Raw genomic sequence first — 17,243 nt, forward strand, 5'->3', positions numbered from 1 at the left:
GAGATGAGGTTCGGTGGAGATAGGAAGAACTAAAATTTGAATTCAAACCACAAACTCTAGAGGACGTAAAATCTGATAAAAATCTACTAATAATTACTAGAATTAATAATAAAACCAAACTCTAGTAAATTCAAACAAAATTATAATAGTAATTATTAAAATTAATAAATGTAAAATTTGATAAGATTATAAAAATAATAATAAAAAAAAATAACTAGAAGATTTACTTATATACCCTAAATCTATGACTAGTATATTACAAATCTCCCCCACTAAAAGAAAATCTCACCCTCGAGATGGAACACACCTCGATTAAAATAAGTCGGGGTATTTCTCTCTAATGTCTTCCTCGTGTTCCCAAGTGGCTTCTCTCTCGCTGTGGTGACTCCAATGTACTTTGACCATTTGAATAGTTCTGTTTCGTAGCACTTGGGCCTTCTGTGCTAATATTCTCACTGGAATTTCTTCATAGCTGAGGTCGTCTCAAATCTGAAGAGGCTCGTACTCCAATACGTGTGTGGGATCCGGGGTATACTTTCGTAACATAGAGACATGGAACATGTTGTGCACTGCCGACAAGTGAGGTGGAAGTGCTAGTCTGTAAGCTGCAGCACCTATTCTTTCTAAGATCTCAAAAGGGCCTATGTACCTCGGGCATAGGTTTCCCTTTTTACCAAAACACATTATTCCTTTCATCGATGCAACCTTCAAGAGTGCTTTATCTTCTACATGAAATTCCAATTCTCGTCGTCGTTGGTTCGCATATTTCTTCTGTCGCTCTTGTGCTATGGTGAGCTTCTTTCTGATAATTGATATTTTCTCACACATGTCTTGTATAATTTCTTGTCCCAGTATCCTCCGCTCTCCTACTTCATCCCAATAGAGGGGCGACCTACACTTACGTCCGTAAAGAACTTCATACGGCGCTACTTGAATACTTTCCTGGTAACTGTTATTATATGTGAACTCGATAAGGGGTAGGTACTTAATCCAACTACCTTTAAATTCCATCATGCATGCTCTAAGCATATCTTCTAGTATCTGAATTGTCCTTTCTGATTTACCATCTGTCTTGAGGATGAAATGTCGTGCTGTAAGTCAGTTGAGTTCCCAACTCCTTCTGTACCTTCCACCAACAAACTGAAGTGAATCGGGTATCTCTATCAGAGATGATCTTAGATGGTATCCCATGTAATTTGACAATCTCTCAAACGTACAATTCTACCAGTCTATCCACGGAGTATGTCATCTGAATAGGAATAAAATAGGCTAATTTTGATAGTTGGTCAACAATCACCCATGCTGCATCTTGACCTCCTAGTGCCTTGGGAACCCTGAAACAAAGTCCATCCCGATCTCATCCCAAGTCCACATTGGTATAGGGAATGGCAGAAGTGTACCTAAGGGTCTCTGATGCTCTACTTTGACTTGTTGACATATTAGACACTGTGCTACATATGTCACTATCTCTTGCTTCATCCCACTCCACCAAAAGTGTTGTTTTAAATCCCGATACATCTTGGTGCTTCCTGGATAAACTGTGTAGAGTGAACGATGTGCTTCTCTCAAAATCAAATCTTTGATTACTCTATCATTGGGTCGACATAATCTTCCCCTAAATCTCAGGGTGCCATCACCTGATACTATATAATCAGGTCTCTTACCCTCTGCTATTTCTCCTTTAATCCACATCAATTATGTATCACTAGCTTGGGCGACCTCAATTTGATCTATCAATGTTGAACCAAGGGTCAAACTATTCACCTTAGATTGAGTGTCCTGGATTACCTCAATGCCTGCTCGCTCCATGTCTAGTAGTATATGCTTCTGAGGAGTAAACATTGTAGCCAAGGTGCCAGAGGATGACTTTCGACTAAGTGCATCTGCTATGACGTTTGCTTTGCCAGGATGATAGTTAGTTCTAGCCATCTTCGTTGCCTCATATTTAGCTCTTTTTGTGTGAATAAATATTTCAGTCTCTTATGGTCAGTATAAATCTCACACGTTTCACCATAAAGATAATGCCTCCATATTTTCAAGGCAAAAACCACTACTGCAAGTTCCAGATCATGGGTTGGGTAATTCTGCTCATAATTCTTTAGTTGTCAGGAAGTGTATGAAATAACTTTCCCATTCTGCATTAAAACACAACCTAAACCCTTTAGTGAAGCATCACTGTATATAACAAATCCTCCATCTCCCGAGGGAATTGTAAGAACTGGTGTCATCATTAATCTTTTCTTCAATTCTTGGAAACTATCCTCACACTCATCTGTCCATAAGAACTTCTCATCCTTTCGTGTCAACTTTGTCATCGGAGAGGCAATATTTGAAAATCCTTCTACAAATCTTCTGTAGTAACCAGCAAGACCTAAGAAACTTCATACCTCATTGACATTACTAGGCTTGGCCCATTTTACCACTGCCTCAACCTTTGCTGGGTCCACTGAAATTCCTTTTGCTGATACCACATGTCCCAAAAAGGAAATCTCTTGTAACCAAAACTCGCATTTCTTAAATTTTGCATACAACTTCTTTTCTCTTAGTATCTGAAGGGCAATCCTCAAATGATCCTCAAGCTCTCTGCTACTCCGAGAATAAATGAGAATATTGTCGATAAAAACTATCACAAATTTTTCCAAATAATCCTTAAATACCTTATTCATAAAATCCATGAAAGCTGCGGGGGCATTAGTTAGACCAAATGGCATAACAAGAAATTCATAGTGTCCATACCGTGTCCGGAAAGCCGTCTTCTGTACATCTGTCTCCTTAACCTTCAACTAGTGGTATCCGGATTTCTTTGAAAATACTTGGACTCCCTGAAGTTGATCAAATAAGTCGTCTATCCGGGGTAGAGGGTATCTGTTCTTGATAGTTATTTTATTTAACTCCTTGTAGTCAATACATAAACGCATAGACCCATCCTTCTTCTTTACGAAAAGTACCGGAGCACCCCATGGGAAAATACTGGGGCGTATGAAACCTTTTTCTAGTAACTCTTGCAACTGATCCATGAGTTCCCTTAACTCAACTGGAGCCATACGGTAGGGTGCTTTAGATATAGGTGGCGTTCCTGGAGTGAGATCAATTGCGAACTCTACTTCTCTATCCTGTGGTAACCTTGGAAGATCTTCAGGAAACACGTCTCTAAATTCTCTAACTACTTTTATGTCTTCAATCTTGAGTCCATCTATTGGTGGTAAGACCAAACTAGCTAGAAATCCCATGCACCCTTGTCTCAAAAGTCGGGTGGCCTATAAAGCTAAGACTACATGAGGAGGGGAACTTTCTCGTACTGACTGAAAACTAAACTCCTCACCATTTGTGGATTTAAAGACTACTCTCTTATTAAAGCAATCCACACAGGCATGGTTTCGGGATAACCAGTCCATTCCCAAAATCACGTCAAATTCGGACATATTAAATATGATTAAGTCCGCAGGTAGAATTCCCCCTTGAATCTCTATCGGACATCCAATTAGCACAGAATTACAAATGATATGTTCTCCTGAGGGCGTAGCAACAGACATACTACGTTCTAGTAGTTCAGGTATCTTCTCAGCCAAGGGTGCATAATGATTTGAAATGAAAGAATGAGTAGCTCTAGAATCGAATAAAATGGAGGCATGACGTGAAAACAACGATAATGTGCCTATATGAATGTCATAACAATTAGAGCTATAAGGATCATGCAATTTATTCATCGTTCTATATACATATCTAAATTTAGGATAAGGAAAAGTACCTATGACTACATCGTTCGACGCTTCAGCATCAATAAGGGTGAGGGAATATACTCTTGCCGTAGCTATCATCTTTTGTCCTCTGCTCCTTCCTAGTTCCCCGGGTCTCTTTATTGGGCAGTCCCAGGCTAGATGGTTTGGCTTCCCGCACTTGAAACACACGTTCTGGCCAAACATACACTTTCCCAAATGTCTTCTCCCACATGTTGCGCATGTGGGGTAAGTTTGTCCTGTTGGTGGTTGCCCTTGACGATTCTCGATATGAGGCCTCTTATCCTTACGCGACGCTGGTTGGAGTTGTTGTTGTTGCTGGCGCTTCCTTTGGTTGTTGTACTTAATGTTTTCTTGGAGGTCTTCTTCAGCAATGGTAGCTCGGGTGACTAGCTCCGAAAAACTCCGAATCCTGAGAGTACGCACGCGTTCTCGAATCCTACGATCCAATCCATGCTCAAATTTTTCAGCTTTCTTTTCCTCGTCTGGAATTAAGTAACTGGCAAAAAGGGAAAGCACTATGAATTTTGTAGCATACTGTGTTACCTTCATTGTTCCTTGAGTGAGGTCCATAAATTGGCGAGCTCTCGACTCCCGAAGGGTCCGTGGCAAAAAGTGATCTAGAAAGATTCTCTTGAAATGTTCCCAAGAAATGGGGACTGCTTCCCCTAACTCCAATTGAACCAATGCTCGTGTCGACTTCCACCACTTGTTTGCCATGTTAGTCAAATGGTAAGTGGCATATTTCACCTTCTGATCATCCGTGCAATAGAGCACTTCAAAAATCTGCTCCATACGTTCAATCCATCTTTCCGCATCTAAGGAATTAAATTTACCATCAAAGGTAGGGGGATGCTGGCGGGAAAATTGTTCGAAGGGACAACCCGCCTGAAGAGCTCTAGACGCCATAAATTGGCCACTAACTATTGATTGGAAAAATTGGGTAGCAGCTGCAACAAGAGGATCCGGGTTATCATTCTGGTTAGATCCAGAAGATCCCTCTCGATTTGGGTGATTTCTAGTGCCGGGGGCCATGATCTACGTCAAGATGTCATACTAACAATTAACCAGTATTTTGATACGAATAATAAAAACAACTATAATGATGGTTCTAACTAATAAGAGCTATAAAGTATTCAACTCAAAAAACAAACCTTGATTATTCACGAGCAGGCTAGGAGCATCCTAGGCAACTTAACTTTAGAATTTATAAAACATTTTTTTTTTCAAAACAAAAGTCTACATAATCTTTCAACTTGGCTCTGATACCAAATTGTAACACCCACTTCCCGTAGGAGTGTCACATGTTTTTCATAAAATAAACCAGGCAAAAGATCTCATATTTAATAACTGAAATTAGGATTTATTTTGTAGAAAAATTGTATAATAAAAATATCTTCCAAAAAATATTAAATGAATAATCAGAAAAAAATTTATGTCATAAAAGAAATTTTATTCTAGAAGGTCTGAAACTAAAATCAACTCTTCTTTCAAGTAAAATGAGTCGAATACTCAGCAAGAAATCCATCACAACGTAAACTAAAATCCGCGCTCGTGTTCATCATCCTCACTTGGGTGGTTAAAAACATGAAATAAAAGTAAAATGAGTCGAAGACTCAGCAAGAAATCCATCACAACGTAAACATAATAAACATAAGATTTTCATAAAAGTTTTTCATGCTGAGAGCTTAAAAATCATGATTGTTCATACTGATGCCTATCCTATGCATGACTGATTTATCCGAATTATCTGACTGATCTGACTGGCCAACATACTTAACACTGTGTGTGAGGTTGTGCACCGGCCCCATGTCCCACTGCAGCAAGGGGAGCCGCTGATAGTATTCAGGCATACTATGGTGGACCACACTTGAGTCTGTGGCTTGCACATCCACCTTGAAACTGAACTGCATTGGTACCATGCATCTGAATGGCCATATTATTAACTGATCTTATCTTATCTTGCACTTTGAACTTAAGATAGCTTACGTGTCTTATACACATGAGATGCATCACAAAATACATACATAATTATAATTTCAGAATTTGAACATGATACGGAATGACATGATCGTATGCTATGTTGGATGACATGTTTACATATGACATGAGTGATTCATAAATAATGGTTGTCAATGAACTGGCTTGAATAATACTTATATATAAGATGAACTGTGATGATCCTAATTTATGATCAAATTACATACCTCGCTGCGCCTCTTCTTGAATCTCACTTCGTAGCTCGTCACCTATAAGCAATATTAACTATCACTAAATTTTTCTAAGAGCAACATGTACTAATATCCTATTTAATCAAATTCACAATCTAAAAGATAATCAAATAAATCTTTTGTTTAACACCATAATCAGTAAATCTTAGTATTTAAATTACTTAAATACTAATAATATATTATAATTTAGCAGGATACTTGGGCTATTTTAAAATAATTCATAAAACTTCAATTCTAAAAAATAAGTTTCATTTATTAACATAATTATTCCATCTTATAAGAAACCTAATAAATATTAATATTGTTTAAATATTCTTAACATAATAATTTTATTTAAATTCTACTAAATAAACAAAGGAATATTAACAAAATATTAGGCTCAATAGTACATTTTAAAATAAGTTTCAGAATCTTTAAGCATTTTCTTATAAAAATGAGCTTATGACTAAAATATTTATTTAATAAAAATAAACTCAACTAGAAATATTAAGCTCAATAAAAATCACTAAAACAATTATTGAAACATAATAAAGTCAAGCCCAATTTAAAATACAAATTTATCCCAATGGTACATGTCTAATTAACCTCAAGCTCAGCCCACAAGGAAATTAGCCCACAAGATTTAAATACCAAACAAGTTAAAACTAAGCTCAATTTACTTTTTAAAACACAAACTTATCTAATAATCCCATCATACAAAAGGCCCAAGGGCCCGTTGTGAATCAATGTTTCATGGAGGTTTTAAGGCACATGGACAAAGTAACGAAAAGCCATGCGAGAGATAACAAGGGCTCACCGAGAGAGGGTTTGCGATGGAGATGGGCTCCGCGGCACTTCAGGCGACAAGTGGGGGTCACGGCGGCACAACTAGCGGCTTCTCTGTGGTGGTGCGACACAGAGAGAGAGAGAGAGAGAGAGAAAGAGAAAGAGAGAGAGAGAGAACTGTTAAACGGAAAACAAGAGAGAAACTGGTGGTCGACGGCGGTGGGCTTACCGGAAGGGAGTGGGTGCGACGGAAAAAGATGGCCGGCAAACTCTGTGTTGTGGGAGAGGTAGTTCGGCATCTCTTGAGGTGGCTACCATGGAGGAGAGGCGACGACTCTGTTTCGGATGTGGAAAACAGAGGTTTACCAAAAATGGTTCTGTGAAGAGGGTGGGGCACGGGGGCTTACTGTGTTTGGGGGCTCTTGGACTTGCACTGTGGTTGAGAGTGGGGGAAGGCCCACGGTGTGGAGGCGTTTAGCAGTGAGGTGGCTCACCGCTTTGAGTTCACTCTTCTCGTATAAGGGGTAAGCGAAATTTATAAATGTAGATGATTGAAAAAAATAAAAGGAAACCTAGAGGGGTAGAGACATGCATGAGCATGGGAGTGGAGACGTGCAGAGTGGAGAAATTGCTCATCAACAGATTCGGTTTCTACTAGAATGTTAACAACTAATACTGAGAGACATATGGGTTTGGAGGTTTATAGTGTTTATTTCAGAGGCTAAAAATAAGAGATAAGGTTCGGTGGACATAGGAAGAACTAAAATTTGAATTCAAACCAAAAACTCTAGAGGACGTAAAATCTGATAAAGATCTAGTAATAATTACTAGAAGTAATAATAAAACAAAACTCTAGTAAATTCAAACAAAATTATAATAGTAATTATTAAAATTAATAAATGTAAAATCTGATAAAATTATAAAAATAATAATAATAAAAATAAAAATGACTAGAAGATTTACTTATATACCCCAAATCTATGACTTGTATGTTACAGTTACATTTAAACGTCTTCGAGTTAACGTTTGAAGGTAAATGTCATTCGTGCGAAGCAAAAACAACGAACTCCAATTTTTTTACTTGCGAATGTTAATCAGTCGGGTTAAAGTTCAAAAGTCGGTTTATATGTGCGAACGTTACTTTCTGTGATGGTTTTTAACTATCACAAAAAATCATCACGTTTGAACGTTACATCTCACGGAAGACTTCCAACCGTCACAAAAAAAAAAAACTTTTTGTTACGGTTGAACAGTAAACCATCACAAAAAACATTCTGTGACGCCTTTTAGGTGACGGTCTCAAACCCTCACAAAAAAAGTTTTTGTGATGGTTTGCTTATTTTTTGTGACGGCTTCATCCGTCACAAAAACCAAATTCTATTGTAATGATTTAGTCTTGATTCGTAGATTATGTAGTTAATTATCGGTTAGTAAAATCCAATAATTGTTTCTAAATACGTGTAATTGCTTGTTTCACAGGTAGTCTCCCGGCCATCCTCTTTGTTCAACTGCAAATAGCTGCAAGCTATTGTTTTGTCGTCTAATAATTTCAAAGGAAAATTGTCACCTGAAATAGGGAACTATTTTTAACGCTTGCCTACTACAACTTGGAAGGTACGTACGTGACGTCTTATATTAATTTATTATAATAAAAATGCCAATGTGTCACCATTGATTTAGTGTGTGTGTATATATATATATGCATGTTCTATATATGAACTTCTCTAATTAGGTACTTCCAAATGAAAGCAGAAAAAATAAATGGTTAGGTTGAGCCAGCATGAGGTAGTGATAGTGACACCCCAAGGTGGAATATGTAATTTTCCCTATAATTTTTCATTAAAAAGTCACGTACAAGGATAAGCCATAAGTACCAATAGTTTTAGGATAAGCCATAAGTACCAATAATTTTATTCTCCAATATTGTTAAATCCCATGTCGAGTGTAGCTCTGAAAATAGAGATCAAGTTAGCAATGCTAGCTTATAGTATTATACGTACCTTGGCTACCACTAAGTACTTTTAATTTGATGTAACCTTAGTCTTGTTTTGGTCGACTATGTTTATATGACCATTCATTAGTATATATGCAATCTCGATTAAATAAAAAAGTTTATAATTTTTTAGCGAAGCAAAAACTATTTGGTCATGTGTGGATTTTTAAGATTTTTCTAAATGCATGGCTATGGAAGTTGGGATTTATTTACATTGGAATTACTTTGAAGTAAATAAAACTTAAAGCTTTTTTCGTGAGAAGATCAAAATGTTTTAATGGTTAGAATTTTAAAATGGATTCTCATTATGGCTGCCACTAGAATTGTGACTGTAAGTACTGCGACAGTAGGTAAAAAAAAAAAAGAATTGTGACTGTAAAAATTGCACCCACTAGAATGCATGTGGCTCCTCCAGTGCACTAATGTTCTCTTACTACTAATAAGTTGCATGTTCGATTTGTTATAGACATTTTTTTTTAATAGAGTTATACATATTGGGACAAGTGCAATACCAAGTGAAATTGGTAATTTGCAGAGCCTAGAATTTTTCAATTTGGGAGCTAACAAATTCCCCTATGATTTATTCTCTACCATATTTAGTCTCTTTCTCTCTCTCTCTCTCTCTCTCTCTCTCTCCATTTTCCTTTGATTTTCTATATTTTTATTTTACATTCATGAGAAACAAAAGTCAAAGTTATTATTAGAACTATTGTGTAAGGGATTTGAGTTTTGGAATGTAGGAGTGGGTTTGGGCTAGCTAGGGAAGGATCTGATGTGGAGGTGGAGGAGGATTTTGACAAGGCATGTTGTTCAATTGCTATAGAGAATGCAAAGCTTGACTGTTGGAGGGGGTTCTGTTGTGCCGAGTAGTTGGAAGAGGTGAGCCAAGAAGGGCCAGCTGCTGGAGATTTGTGTGGTTCATGAAAGGGCTTTTACAGGACTTGTCTAAGTTGGTTTCTGTGTTAAGGTGGTTAACTGGGTTGATTGGGATAGAAGCGTGGGTTGTTGGGCCCTGTTTGGAGAGAGGTCTGGGCTGTGTTTATTTCTGTTGCAATGCACATCGGAGTTGTAACATTACAAGAGTAGGGCAAGAACTCTCCTGGAGGTGTTGCAATCCTGTATCAATGAAAGAATGTGATTAGGCCAAAAAAACAACACCAAAAATTTGTGCGAACAATACTCGCCTCTTTAGTAGGGGTATGATTTATATGGGAAAGAATTCAAGTATTACAGGTAATTGAAATTCTTTAAGTACAACAGGAAAATATAACGGTCACAAATGCTCTGAATTAGAGGGAACTTGCTACGATTCTGCATCACTGTCGACATGCAATCTTTCACTACAACTAAAAACACATCCATCTGCTAATTTGTGTCTATTTGATTATTAAAACCACTATTTCTTCTTTTCTTTTCTGTTTTTCCTAATAGAAATACATATAAATTCATATTTTTATAAGTTAATACCAAGTGAAATTGGTAACCTCCAGAATCTAGAGTTTTTTAAACATCCGAGCAAATGGTTTTTTGCTGGGTCCAATTCCATTCAAGATCTTCAATATCTCAACAATAGAAGCTATTTATATGGGCCTCAATAAATTTGCAGGTTATCTTCCATCAGATATGGGCCTCTACCTTCCAAAGCTCAAACAACTTGGTCTTTAAGGAAATAAACTGAGCAGAAGATTTCTCAATTCCATCTCCAATGCTTCACTGCTCACTCTCCTCTTTTTTTTCTTTACCAAAGAGCCAGTAGCTACACAGTAGTGATTCCGTCCTAAGTTTATTAAAAAAATATTCACTTATGGAGGAGGAAAGCTGTGGTAAGAAGCCAAATAACTACGAGAGCACTCCTTCCAAAACGCCAAAACCAACACAAAACAAAACAAAGATCTAAACAGGCCTAAATAGTAAAGCAAAAAACTAAACAAGCCTATTTAACGAGCACGGAAGGATAAATTCTAAACAAGCCTAATAGAATAAAAAACTAAACAAGCATATATGAAAATAGAAAGAAAATCTAAACAGGCCTATAAAAACCACACCCCAGACCAAACAAAAGACCATAAATACTGAATATTGAAAAATCTCATTGTCGCAGGTATGGAAGACCCATCTTCTCAACACATGTAATACCTTTTAGACGTCTTGGGAGAGAAACATGCCTTCATAAATCTCATTATTCCCACTTTCGCCTTCTCTAGCCAGAAAACCAGTCGCATTGTTTCCTTCCCTATATTGATGAACTACCACAAAGTTTATTCCAACGAGCTCTGCCTTTAGATCATCCCAGAAATCCCAAAGGTACCATAAGGTACATCTCCCTTTCTGGAGCCAGTCTACAACAATACGAGAGTCACTTTCAATAATGATATTAAAAAAGTGAAATTGCTTGCAAAGGCGAATACCCTCCACGATCGCCTTAAGCGCAGCTCCGTTATTGGTCCCATTCCCAAGTGAGTTGAGAACGCTGCTTTCACCCCACCGTTAGAGTCACAGATAATTCCACCACCTCCAGTGTTCCCCAGATTTCCACGACAGCTCCCATCACAATTTAGCTTCACCCAACCCAAGGGAGGTTTGGACCAAGTCACTATTTTTACCTCCTTCGCCCCAGTTCTCGGACATTCAATCTGAAATTCTTCAAGAATTTTAATGTCTTGAATAGATAACTTACGTTTAGCTCTAAGCTTATCGGCCAATAACTTCATCCAAAACTGAACGTCTCTCCAGATTTTTTCAGCATTATCCTGTACACCTTCCATTCTGGCCTTACACCTAATTCTTTTCCACAAACTCCAAGTAATTAGACAAGGAATTAAACCAACTAATGTGCCTTTGATGGAGGATTTTTTTGCGTACTAAAACCAGACCATAACTCTAGTTTTCCAAGGCATCTGATGAGTAAACGAGACTCCCATCACAGCACTTACATGAGACCAAACAGTCAAAGCTACATCCCCAGAAGCTAAAACATGGTTGATAGTTTCTGTGTCTTTTCGTGCGTAGCAATTGCATGAAGAAGCCAGATAAATGCCCTTGCTCTGCACTCTATCATCCACGGCTAAGCAATTAGACCAAACTTTCCATAAAAACACAGAAATACGTTTCGGCAACATACTGTGCCACAACCAATCATGGTACAAAGTATTCGGGCTCCCACGCCGTGCCAGTAGATAAAAGACCATCTGGAGAAGGTTTCTAGATGAAGATGTCCTATCCACTTTTACTAGCTAGCACATTTTGTAAAATCTCCTCTGTTAGTTTCGAACCCACTAACTCCAATAAACAATCAGAGTTCCAAGAATTATTGATCTAGCAATCTTTGATGCACATCTTAGAGCTAAGTACAACCTCAACGCTAACTGATAATACGCCTGATGCAAGCCATTTGTCAAACCAGAATGAAGCATTTCCTCCTCTCACCAGCACTTTTATATTCTCCATAACTTCCGGAAGACAAGACATAACCGACTTCCAAAAGCGGGATGCATTAGGCCTCACCACATGGGACGAAATATCCTCATTACGAAAGTATTTTGAGCGAACAAATTCAAACCACAAAGTCTTGGTAGTTATCAACCAGTAAGCAAACTTCATGTGAAGAGATTTTTGTACATCTTTAAGATCTTTCAATCCCATACCCCTTTCTGAAGTAGGCTTACAAACTTTCCCCCAAGATCTCCAATGCAGCTTTCTTTTTCCATCTGCCTCACCCCAAAGAAAATTGGCCATAAGCGATTTAATACGAGTCACAATCACCATGGGGATATTCATCACCAACATAGGATGAATCAGCATGCTAGATAACACGTGTCTTAGTAAAATAAGTCTTCCTCCATGCGAAAGAGGCTTCATTTTCCAGCCTGCGATTTTCTTCCTTATCTTCTCGATTAACGGCTCCATGATCCTGGACGTTAATCTACCTGATACCAATGGCGCCCCCAAATACATAGCAGGAAATATGCCCTCCTTCAAACCCGGATTAAGGAAATATGCTTCGACATAAACAGAGCATATTTATCGTTACTAATGGTTTCGCCCGACCACTTCTCATAAGTCTCAAGAGCGTAAACGAGGTTTCTCATAGACCTCTTATTCCCATTTCCAAAAATAAGGATATCATCTGCATAGAGTAATTGAGATACCAGAGGAACACCAACTGGATGATAGAATTTTTTAATACGCCCAGAATTAAAATTCTTTCTGAGTAATCTTGTCAGAACTTCCTCCATGATAACAAATAAAAGAGGAGAAAGAGGGTCTCCTTGGCGCAAACCCTGAATTGATTTAAAATAACCAGACAAAGTCTCATTCATCATAACAGAAAACTACGGGGATTCCACACAATGTCGTATTAATTTTCAAAAATTATCAGAGAAGCCAAAGCCCTAAATACCTCCACTAAAAAAAAACCCAATTCACCATGTCGTAAGCCTTGGCCATGTCAAGTTTCATCATCACATTACCATCGATATTTTTCTTATGTAAAGAATGAACCATTTCCTGAGCGAGGGTGATATTTTCAAAATTGCTTCGCCCAAGAATGAACGCCCCTTGTTCATGTGAGACTAACTTCTCTACAACCAGAGTAAGTCTAGAGACAATAATCTTAGAAAATATTTTATACTTCACGGAACACAAACTAATCGGTCTAAATTTGTCAAAACTGGAGGGATCAGGCACTATCGGAATTAAGATAATAAAAGAAGAAGAGTAGAACCTGGTTAGGGGCGCACTCCTAAAGAAATCTCTAGCCGACTCAATGACATCATGTTTAACAATATCCCAGTAAGACATATAAAATTCTGATCCGAAACCGTCAGGACCCGGACTACGATCTTTTGGAATAGAAAAAACTACTTGTTTTACCTCATCCTCTGAAGGTTCTGTGCAAAGGAATAAATTCTCTTCCTCAAATATTTGATTTTAAATCAAATCTGAGAGGTCACACTCCTCAACACCAGAGTTCTCAAAGAGAAAATTCTGGAAAACAATCAGCAGCTTCTTTATGAACAATATCGGCCCCTTCAAGAATTCTTCCATTTTCGAGCACCATCCTAGATATTAGACCTCTTTTCCGCTTTTGATTAATCACTGAATGAAAAACTCTCGTGTTTTGATCCCCGTCTGTCAGCCATCTTTTTTTAGCTATCTGACTCAAGCAGCTAGATTCCCTCATTTCCCACAGCTGAAGTTCGCTTTTAGTAACTAGGAAATCTGCCTCAACTTCCTCGGAAAAACCACCCTATAATTGGGTTTCTAGAAACTCCATACATTCCTCATGATCTTTTAAGTGATCATCCACTCTCCCAAAAACAGTTTTATTCCAAGCACGTAAAGCAACCTTAGTACGCTTAAGTTTGATAGCAAGCTTCAGAAGACCCAAGGCCTAGTCCTGTTGATTGCACGCATCTCTAACACATGCCAGGAAGGCGTCATGAGTACATCACATGTTAAGAAAACGAAATGGCGAAGGACCATAAGAGGACTGTGGCACCTCCAGAAAGACCATTATTGGACAATGATCAGATGCTTTCCACAAAAGGAATTTAAATTGAGCCGATGGAAATTACCTCAATAATTTATCATTAATAAGCACTCTATCCAGCTTCGCCTAGCTCCTAGATATCCCTTCATGGCCATTACACCATGACATACGATGGCCAACATTAACTGTCCGAGGGTTCCCAAGCCCTCGGCAGTTCCACCTAAGGCAACTCCTTGCTACTGGTGTGGCTGTGAAACAACCACCACCATGTCAATACTGTTGGAAAACTCAAAGTCCATCCCCTCAGTTTTTTGTCTTTTAGCATCATTGTTGGAATTTCCTGCTATATCCTGAGAAACAGCTCTCTTTTTGCAAGTGGTAAGGTTTGAACTACTTTCCTTATGTCCAGAGCATAAGCTATCAAAGCATTTATCCCTGGCCCTTCTCTTCCTGCTGGCCCTTTTTTGGACCTGTCGAAAATTTGGACCTGGTCAGTATTGAATTGGTCCAAAGAAGAGACCTGGGCCATCAGATCAGAGGAACACTCGAGGCCCATAGAAGAGCTGTGGGGTCTACTTTGGTAAGATCCTTTAGAATCTTCTGCAGCAATATCCCTGAAAATCTCGGATTCCTTAAATACTTGCATGTGGCACATCCCTTCTACATCAATAATTGGCATATTTCCTTCCTTGTGTGGCTCTAAGATCCTTTCCTTATCAGGACATGGAATAGAATCTTCTATATTCCTTGAAATCTGTTCACCTACCATTTCTGAAATATGTGCCTCGATTGCAGTACTGTCCAAAATAGGATCCTGAAAATCCTCCCGAGACTCAGAGTTGCCTTTCTTAGCTTCATCCCTAACCTCTCCACACTTCCTCCATGACTGACTATCTTCTTTAGGCTGGCAGTGGCCCTCACCATATCTCTTCTTGATAATATCACTGTCTTTAACAGCTGGAGCTCGCAACCACACACCATACTAATTTTGGCCATTGCCATTAGAGGCAATAGGACAACATTTCTGGGAATGCTTAATGACTCAACATTTAAAGAATAAAGTAGGTAGCCTTCAGCCTTTCATGCTTAAAATGTACCCAAGATTTCTTGCCTTCAACAGTGATGAACCTGCCCCTTAACAGAGATTTTGAGATGTCCACTTCGACCCTTATTCTCAAGAATTTCCCCCATCCGATCCCTCTCTCATCAACATTAACTTTTAAGACCTTCCCTACACTTTCACCAATCTAAACACCTACCTCTTGTGTCATACTTGCATCCGAAACTCCTCCTTGTTCAAGAGAACCTCATTGATCGACATCTTTCCATTGCAAATATGAAGACAGAAAAGTCATCTATCAAATGACCATGGCCTGCCATTGATCACTCGTTGCATGTCTTTGTCTTTATTGAACTCAATAAGAAACTTATTGGTACCAACTTCGGAAAATTGAATCCAGCCTTCACATCTCCACACCTTAGTCATAGTGTTCTTGAAGCCTTCCTCATTAACAGGCTTATCTGCTATGATCATAGCAAGTAAGCAAAATTGTCCATGTTGCACTCCTTTTACAAAAGAAGTAGGTGGTAGCACCACCTCCTCTTTCTCCTGCTCTGTGAGACATAGCCCTTCCCACTGCTTTGATATATCTTCCTCCATAACTGACCTCTTCAAACTAGCTAAGCCAGCATAAGAGACACAACTCTTCTCTACAGAGAAAACCTCACCTAGAATGGAGAGGACCCTGTCATCACGAGGTTGTTAAAAGTGTAGAGGTTGCAAGAGTTTTAATACCAACACCAACGTTTAACCATGCCTATTATTCTATTGTTTTGGTCAGTGTTTTTCCATATTATGATTGGAAAAAAATTTCAGAGACAATGTTTGGGGACTTAAAATGCCTCTTGCATTGTAGGGAGTATATATAAATGTATTTTTTATTTATTTTTTTCAACCATTTTCTAAATCTTTATACATTTTTTAAAAATAAAAAATATCACTTCATTAATAGTCATTTTCTTAACTTCTAAGTAAAAGAATAAAAATTACAATCGATTCGTTTTATCGGCATTTTTCATTTATTAAGTCCATGCCCTAGCATCACTCACATTCATTTTGCTGGGCAGGGATGAATTCCAGGACTTGTACAGGTACTAATATTTTCACCCACAACTGTTCTCTAAGGTAATCTGCGTATTTATCTTTATGTTCCATTACAAAGTGGGACAGAGCTTAAGGGGGAGGAAAAGTCAAAGGAAGTTCCATTACACTATAATTGAACTAGAGTGGGATGAATGTCTAGTGTATAATCCTTTTTGGTAGAGCAACTGTAACGCCCCAGTCCCACAGGGATCGAAGAGTTACTCCCTATAACTTAAAACTCACAATTCATCAATAAATTTATAGACTCCAAAGTATAACGTCATCAGAATACAACAAAGTCTCTTAATAAAATCCGCCACTTCTCAGAAATCTTCTATGAGTAATCCACTATGCTTAAATAATCATCTCACCGATACTCCATAATCCTAATCCTTAGCTGGTCTATTCAAAAATCATCTGAAAAATAAATGGGGATACGGGGTGAGTTATTAACAACTCAGTAAGCAGAGGACATATACTAGTATGTCAGAATGCAGAAACAAAACATTTCAGTATCAATATGCAAATCTCAAAAAAATACATCTTATCAGAAAATCAGAGCGACTTCTCAAATATTTCATATTCATAAACCAACTTTTCATATTCAAAGACTCCTTTGGCACAACATGACTGAACATCTTCGTCTTATCATATCATATCAGAGCATCATATCAGAATAGAAACCATGTTTAACCCCCGTGGTAGGGTTGTGCATCCTACAGAAAGCCAAGCAGAACATAAATCACTGTGTTACCAAAGCGATTGCACTCAGAACAGAATACCACTATTATATCCCGTGGCGGGCCAGAGGTCACTATTGTATCCCGTGACAGGGCCAGAGGTCACTATTATCTCCCGTGACAAGGCCAGATGTCACTATTAT

At 38.2% G+C, this 17,243-nt stretch overlaps 1 protein-coding gene across 1 annotated transcript; it reads right to left on the minus strand.

The window, feature by feature from the left end:
• Positions 1-2,381: 2,381 nt before the first annotated feature.
• LOC121267102 lies at positions 2,382-4,772 on the minus strand. Its single transcript, XM_041170975.1, has 3 exons — positions 3,749-4,772; positions 2,949-3,193; positions 2,382-2,783 (listed from the first exon to the last, which is right to left on the minus strand). Exons 1-3 carry the CDS (start codon positions 4,770-4,772, stop codon positions 2,382-2,384), a joined length of 1,671 nt encoding a protein of 556 aa, XP_041026909.1.
• Between the last annotated feature and the right edge of the window lie 12,471 nt (positions 4,773-17,243).

Source organism: Juglans microcarpa x Juglans regia, chromosome 5S (genome assembly GCF_004785595.1).
Source record: "Juglans microcarpa x Juglans regia isolate MS1-56 chromosome 5S, Jm3101_v1.0, whole genome shotgun sequence".
Classification (NCBI taxonomy): domain Eukaryota; kingdom Viridiplantae; phylum Streptophyta; class Magnoliopsida; order Fagales; family Juglandaceae; genus Juglans; species Juglans microcarpa x Juglans regia.